The 7,227-nt window shown below is 49.3% G+C and overlaps 2 protein-coding genes across 7 annotated transcripts in view; both read left to right on the top strand.

Annotated features, from left to right (window-relative positions):
- The first annotated feature begins 970 nt into the window (after positions 1-970).
- Positions 971-5,595, top strand: LOC123093206 (YTH domain-containing protein ECT4). Of its 4 annotated transcripts, none has more exons than XM_044515117.1 (9): positions 971-1,352; positions 1,678-1,763; positions 1,877-1,994; positions 2,073-2,161; positions 2,584-3,129; positions 3,492-4,166; positions 4,258-4,470; positions 4,568-4,714; positions 4,815-5,595. In XM_044515117.1, exons 1-9 carry the CDS (start codon positions 1,250-1,252, stop codon positions 5,136-5,138), a joined length of 2,301 nt encoding a protein of 766 aa, XP_044371052.1. In that variant the 5' UTR covers positions 971-1,249; the 3' UTR covers positions 5,139-5,595. The 4 variants fall into 4 exon arrangements, with proteins under 4 accessions (XP_044371052.1, XP_044371051.1, XP_044371054.1 ...); XM_044515116.1 differs by having other exon boundaries at positions 1,874-1,994; XM_044515119.1 differs by having other exon boundaries at positions 972-1,352; positions 2,088-2,161.
- A 434-nt stretch (positions 5,596-6,029) lies between these two features.
- Positions 6,030-7,227, top strand: part of LOC123093209 (glutathione transferase GST 23) — a 9,108-nt gene continuing 7,910 nt past the window's right edge. For 2 of the 3 annotated variants that reach the window (XM_044515123.1, XM_044515122.1), the window contains exon 1: positions 6,030-7,170. In XM_044515123.1, the coding sequence (XP_044371058.1) occupies positions 6,512-7,170 (659 nt within the window). In that variant the 5' untranslated portion in view covers positions 6,030-6,511. The other variant, XM_044515124.1, reaches the window with a different exon arrangement.

Here is a 7,227-nt window from a genome sequence, read left to right as displayed (position 1 = left end):
ACATTTGACATTACTTGTGATGCTTTCTCCTAGACAGATGTATCAGTGAGCTGGCACCGCTCTAAGAGCACTCGCTGCATTTGACATTACTCGTAATGCTTTCTTCCAGACAGATGTATCAGTGAGCTGGCAACCCGCACGCTACTTCTTTACTTTTTCTCACGCTACTCCTTTACTTTTTCTTGTGGTTAAAAAAAAGAAGTAAAGGAGTAGCGTGCGGGTTAGTACTCCTTTACTTCGCTGGCGTGCTTTTCACGTATGGCTTTATTAGCAGAGCATCGCCGTTGATCATCAACAGTTGTATGGCGTGCTTTTCACGTATAGCGTTATTAGCAGAGCATCGTCGGTGATCGTCAACAGTTGTATCACGGGTTAGTACCACCACGAGAACGATCACTCTCGTGTTATCTTGTTCCACATGCTCGTTCTGAGAGTTGTGGTGGTAATATCATTATGACATCTTACCATCTAAATTAGATAGAACATAGAAATTAGGCATATTCTCCCCTGCGCCATAAAAACAATATCAAAAACCTAGTGTACTTTCCTTAAAAAAGGCTAACCGATGGTGACTAATAAAACCCGTAGTGAGTAATCGCCTCTAAACCCGCCGGGCTAAGAAAAGGATCAGAAAAGAAGAACAATTAACTTTATTATCAATTCACCCTCTTAGATCGTCACATAAAACCAAAGATAAAACAAAAACTACTACTACTACTACTGGAAAAAGAGAGGAAATTACAGTAAAGAAAAGTCACAAGTTTTTTTTTGAGGGGAAAGAGAAGTCCCAAGTTGCAATTGGTTCAGGACAAGTAAAATAGAGGAAAAGGAGAAGACGTAGAGAAGGAGTGGAATCCCAAGCCAAGCCAAAGCCTCCCCCGGTGAGCCGTGGTCGTCCGCGCTTCCTCCCTCCCTCCCACCAGCCCCCGCCACCTATATCATCCCCGGCCCCTAACCCTAAACCCCCCTCTTTTCCCCTCGCAGCTCGGCACTGTACCACTAGTACCACCACTACCCCCTGGCCTGCTGCTGCAGCTGCTAGTCTCCCCTGGTGGCGGCTCGCCTCCCTCCCTCCTATCCCCACCGCCCGCCTCCCTCCTTCATATCTCTCCCTCTACCCCAAGCTCGGGCCTTGCTAGCTAGCTATCCGCCGTAGAGAGAGAGGAGAAGGAAGGAGGCCCGGGCGCTCCGGTTGGTTCCGTCGGATCTCGCCTCCAGGTCACCCGTCTGCTGGGATCTCGCCCGCCCCATGGCCGTCGTCGCGCCGACCCCCGCCCCGCCCGCCGCGCCGGCGCCCGCCGCCGCGGCGGCTGCTCCAGCCCCGGCCCTCGCCCCCGCCCCTGCCGCGGATCGTATCCTTTACTTGCTACCTTTGCTTTCTGACAAGGTTTTGTGGTTGGTTTGTCGATTGGGCTGGGCACGCTCCGCGGTGACTGTGCCGCGGCGGCGGCTGGCGGGCCGGCCGGCCCCATCTGCCCTGTGCGCCTGTCCGTCCTTGCGGCCGCGCTTGCTTGACTTATCCAGATCGATGCGTTTTTACTGTAGTCCGGATTCGTACGCTGGCTGTGAACTGCACAGGTCCAAAAGAAGCAATTTTTTGGAGATTTAGTCTTCAAGGTTTGGGATCTCTTTTTTACACCCTGTGACTCCTTAATTCGACGATTTTGATCTGCAAAGAAGCCACAGATCTGTTGCAGAAGATGTCGCTGGAATCGCAGCCCAAGGCGGCGGCAGATGGAACCGAGCTTGCCGGTGCCACCAAGGTATGGATACAACAGTAAATATTCCTTGTTCTTCTCCAATTTGTGCAAGTTCATGGCTTTGCTCCAGGTGATATGTGATTCTGACATGTCTGGTGTTGCTGTTGATTCAGCAGGGGCCTGTGGCCAGCCAGCCGCTCAGCGTGTCGATCCCACAGGACCGGTCCATCACTCCGGTGGTTCAAGATTTTACGGATCCCAACATGTTCTATCTGCCAGCATATTACTATGGAGGTGAGGGACCGGCGATCACTTCTCTGTTAATTTAGCTTGCTGCTTCTTTTCAGTGTATACTTACTTGCAAGCTAACAGAATTGGGTCTTCCAGGTTACGACGGAACCATGAGCGAGTGGGATGAATATACTAGATATGTAAATCAAGATGGAGTGGAGGTTACCCCAGTAAGTTATCCCAGAGGGGGTATTATCTTTTAGCTTTCATGTCTTGTTGCTTATCTGGATTTGCACCATGAGTCATATTCCTAGTAGTACATAAAGGTTCAGGAATTTTGCTATTATTGTCTACTGGAGCTATCATATCAAGTCTGTGTTGATATATGTAATGAGTGGAATGCTATCCAGCCATTCTTTTGGTATGGTTTGTACCTTTCATGGGAATTTCTGCTTCTTATTATGGTCTGTGCAGAGTTTTCTCCCAATTGTTGTTACTCAAAAGTATTGTTCATGCTGTTTGTCTGCCACTAATACCATCTTGTATTGAGAATGTTAACATCCTGTACTATCTCAATTTGTTGTACTTGTATATTTGTGTTACTTCCATGGACATCAGAATTAACTTGCTAATTGGTCTTTGAATTTTGCAGGCAGTATATGGAGATATTTATGGATATGGGTATGCTCCTTATGGCGCGTACTCTCCAGCTAGTTCCCCAGTCCCAACAGTTGATGGTCAGATGTTTGCCGCACAACATTACCAGTATCCAGCTTATTATCAGCCTCCTACCCCGATTCCTTCTACAACTCAAGGTGACCAGCAGCCTTCGGCCAATGCTGATAATAAGCCAGCAGCTAAGGCAGATGCTGCCAAAACAACCACAAATGGTGTTCCCAATGTTTCTGCTCAGAGTAACAGCGCAACTGCTCCCCTTGGGTCAAGCTATCAGAATTCATCACTGACCCCTGATGGAACCTATAGGGCACCCTTGCTAGGTGGAGTCCCTTCTACTGGTTACGTGGACTCAACCTATGGGTATGACACCACAGGGGCACACTATGCTTGGTACGATGGTTCTGCCTATACCAATGCACAGCAAAGACCAACTACAGCTAATTACACGCCGTCTTCAGCGTATAATAGCAATGGCTCTTCTGCAAGGTATCAGACCAAGAGCCCCACACCGCAGCAGACGGTGAGTACAGAGGAATTGTGTTGAAATTTCTATTAATTATGGATCAAAGGCATTTAGTGGTCACTATTTTCTGCTCATGCATGTTTCCTGACACGCTAAGGCACTACACTGCTTCATCATAGTAACAGTAGCATGGGGATGTATATAATTTTCCTTGCAATGAAGTTTTAAGCTATTGTATTTGTTAGGACGCGCTCTCAATAAACTTTGATATTATTTTTCTTCTTCTGAAACATAGTGGGGGTTCTTGCATAGAAGGCACGTTTGATCGTTTTGACCTGTTTATGAAGTTTTACCTTGATTGTGCTGTATATAATTTGCATACTGAAGTATATGTTCTCTGTATATTGTTATGTATGCAGGGCAACAGGAGACCAACGACTACAACAGGGTCAGCTACTCCTACATACCCAAACAGGATGTACTCGAGCACCCAGTCTTACAACCAGTATGGAAATTCGGTCAAAACTGGTCTTATGTATGGAAACACTGGCTATGGAAGCACTGGCTACGGAAGCAGCGGCTACGGAAGCAATGGCTACGGAAGCAGCGGCTATGGAAGCAGTGGCTACGGAAGCAGCGGCTATGATTCCAGGTTATATGGTCGGTGGGGTGTTTCTATGGATACCAGATACAACAGGCCCAGAGGCCGTGGCAACGGATATTATGGTTTTGGCAATGAGAGTCAGGATGGAACAATTGAGCTCAACAGAGGTCCTAGGTCTGGTCGTTTCAAGAACCAGAAAGCATTTGGCCATACTGTTACTATTGCTGTGAAAGGGCAGACCCTCCCTTCAAGTGAAAACAAGGATGCTAGTGACATACCTGATAAGGCACAGTTCAACCTAGAGGATTTCCCTGTCCAGTATGATGATGCAAAGTTTTTTGTCATCAAATCATACAGCGAGGATGATATCCATAAGAGTATAAAATACAATGTGTGGGCAAGTACCACCAATGGAAATAAGAAGCTTGATGCTGCTTATCAAGAAGCTCAGGCAAAGGGCTCTAGCTGCCCTATATTCTTGTTTTTCTCGGTAAGGACGTTCTCCACACTTGCTACTGCTTTAGGAATGTTCAATTTGATTTCCTTGGGCTAATTGAATCTCCTTCCTTACAAACTTTCAGGTGAATACAAGTGGACAGTTTGTTGGTGTTGCTGAAATGACTGGTCCTGTTGATTTTGAAAAAACTCTAGAGTTCTGGCAACAAGACAAGTGGAATGGTTCATTCTCTGTCAAGTGGCACATTGTCAAGGATGTTCCCAACAACATTCTCAAGCACATCGTCCTAGAGAACAATGAGGGCAAGCCGGTCACAAACAGCCGTGACACACAGGATGTAAGTGTCGATGAATGTTTAATTATTTTTTGGTTCTCTGACGTCCTAGATAGCTGTACCTTATTGTTCTGTTTACTCCTTTTTGTCGACAATTCAGATCAACCTTGAGCAAGGTATTCAGATGCTCAAGATATTCAAAGAGCATGTCAGCAAGACCTCTATCCTGGAAGACTTCGCCTTCTATGAGAACCGCCAGAAGTTGATGCAGGAGAAGAGAATAAAACAACAGCAGATCCAAAAGCAGGTACATATGACTCTAGTGAATCGTCATTTCTCATTACTGCCATCTACTGTTCTGTTCTTGTTGTAGCAACTCTGAATTGATTGTCTAATCATGTACGTAGGTGTGGGACAGTAGGGCTCCGAATCCTGTTGCCGGAGAGAAACAGCAAGAACTCGCCAACGGGAAGCCAAAGGTGTCTCTACCGAACGGTGTCAATGGGGAGAAACAGCAGGATGCTGTCAATGGGAAGCCAAAGTCACCTGTAGCAAATGGTGTCAACGGGGATGCGAAGGTTCCGGCAGAGAAAGCCGCTGCCGCTGCTCCTCCAGCTGTGACCTACGCGGCGAAGGTGGCCCAAACAGCAGCGGCCGAGAAGAAGCCTGTGGCCACCGAGAAAAAGCCTGTCGTCGCCAACGGTGCTGTCAAGACCGGTGTAGCTGCTTGATCGCATACCTGATCCTCCCAGCTAGCCATGAGGAACAAACGGACGGTGCTGGCGAACCAGGCGAGACATGCAGGGTCCCAAGTACCGATCACCAAAGGTGGCTGGAAAGCGGGTTGGATAGTTAGGTTTATTCCCTAGCTCTCTTTTTCTCCTGTCATCGTCGTATTATCCGTATTTCAGTTTGCTTAGCTCTAAAGACTCCTCCTATAGTGGTATCATCGGAATCACCAGAAAAAGAGAAAAGAGAACCTGTGGCAAGACAAAGGTAGTGTCGCCAGGCCGCCGTACCCGGTGGCCTGGCGTGGTTGTGTCGCGTCTGTTTTCGGTATTTGGTGGTGTTTGAGTAAGTACTATGTGTTGTGTTCGAGTGTTGGGTGAGTGGATCTGAAAGTGGGTTCTAGATTGGAGCTGTTTTCGCGTCTTATTAAGATTATATTACAACAGAAATCTTTGCTTTGGTTTCGTATCTGCTGATGTGGAGGCCTCCGTTTTGGGTGCTCCACTCCACTAGATGGAATGATAGATGGTGCGAAGCTGACTGGGCAAAGGCAAAGGTGTGGCTTCTTTTGGAGGCCGTTGCATCTGTGCTTTGCTTGTGGTTCCGTTTGGGGGAAGAAAAGCAGTGGTGTGCTTGGTTGAGTGCTATGTTGCCTCACTGCTTGTCCACTTGATATGCTTCAGAATTTTGATGCCTGTTTTTGGTTGCTTGGTGAGTGGTCTGTGAATAAATGTCCTTGTCAGTGGGTCACTGGTTTGTATCCTAGAGAGGTGTCGAGCTCAGCTTAAAAAGGATTTGGAACGATCACTAGCTGCTATGTGTCATGGTGGTGTCACTGCTTGCACTGAAGGATGCACAACACCACTCCATGGTTCAGTTTTTTATTGTCCAGGGAAATTGGGATCTTTGTTGATCAATTCCTGGACTAAAATGCACCTTGTCTCACATGGTTGTAACGAGTGTAGGGTATATACCTCCCTCCCCTCTTGTTTTGACCTCTTCGAAGATCTAAAGCTTGGTTGGAGAGGCTACCCTTGCACCCAAAACAAGAAGTACCAAAAATTGTACCTCACTAAACACATACTACTACTACTAGCTAGGTAACAATCGCTTGTTATTTGTTTATAGCTGAAAGATTAAGACTTCCGGTAGGTCGCTTTCAGTGGCGGGAGAAGAGAAGATATCATAAACTAAGCAGGCAATTCTCTACTGCTTAATTAATCGATGAGGTTAAAACTTACCTCCGTTTCGACAAACTAAACATATCGGCAATAGTTATCTCTGGAAGCACGAAGCTACGAGGAAGTTTCTCGGAAACAATATATTCAGGGGGTCCAACTCGACCGGAGAAATCAGGACGGAGCAGTAGACTAAGATGTCTGAAGAAGAGGCTAAGCTCATCGGGTCCTTCGGCAGCCCGGCCGTGCACCGCGTCGAGGTGGCCCTGCGGCTCAAGGGCGTCCCCTACGAGTTCATCCAGGAGGACCTCAACAGCAAGAGCGACCTGCTGCAGGAGCACAACCCCGTCCACCACAAGGTGCCGGTGCTCCTCCACGGCGGCCGCCGGCCGGCCCTCTGCGAGTCGCTCGTCATCGTCGAGTACGTGGACGAGGCCTTCCCCCGTGGCCCCGCGCTCCTGCCGGCCGACCCACTCGACCGCGCCGCCGCCCGCTTCTGGGCCCGCTTCATCGACGACAAGTGCGGGGTGTGCACGTGGGTGGCGCTGTGGGGGGAGGGCGAGGCGCGGGAGGCGGCGGCGAGGGAGACGAAGCGGAACCTGACGCTCCTGGAGGCGCAGCTCGGCGGGAGGAGGTTCTTCGGCGGCGACCGCGTCGGCTTCCTCGACATCGCCGCCAGCGGGCTCGCGCACTGGCTGGGGGTGTTCGAGGAGATGGCCGGGGTGACCCTGCTCACCGAGGAGGAGCACCCGGCGCTGTGCCGGTGGGCGAGGGAGTACGTCGCGGACGAGGCCGTGCGGGGGTGCCTGCGTGACAGGGGCGCGCTGCTCGCCGCGCTGGCTGCCAGGAAGGACAGGTACGTGTCCACCGCCAAGGCAATGGCGCGCAAGTAGAGACGATCATGCTGCTCTGC

Source organism: Triticum aestivum, chromosome 4B (genome assembly GCF_018294505.1).
Source record: "Triticum aestivum cultivar Chinese Spring chromosome 4B, IWGSC CS RefSeq v2.1, whole genome shotgun sequence".
Taxonomy (NCBI): domain Eukaryota; kingdom Viridiplantae; phylum Streptophyta; class Magnoliopsida; order Poales; family Poaceae; genus Triticum; species Triticum aestivum.
Note: the sequence above shows the minus strand (reverse complement) of the source record. Positions and strands in the feature narration are given on the sequence as shown.

What these genes read in the sequence shown, in the direction of transcription:
- LOC123093206 (XM_044515116.1), top strand. Translation starts at nt 1,250, where the DNA reads ATGGCCGTCGTCGCGCCGACCCCCGCCCCGCCCGCCGCGCCGGCGCCC. An exon ending in GCCAGCATATTACTATGGAG is followed by an intron (nt 1,995 to 2,072) that starts GTGAGGGACCGG and finishes GCAAGCTAACAG; the next exon opens with AATTGGGTCTTCCAGGTTAC. An exon ending in ATGGAGTGGAGGTTACCCCA is followed by an intron (nt 2,162 to 2,583) that starts GTAAGTTATCCC and finishes TGAATTTTGCAG; the next exon opens with GCAGTATATGGAGATATTTA.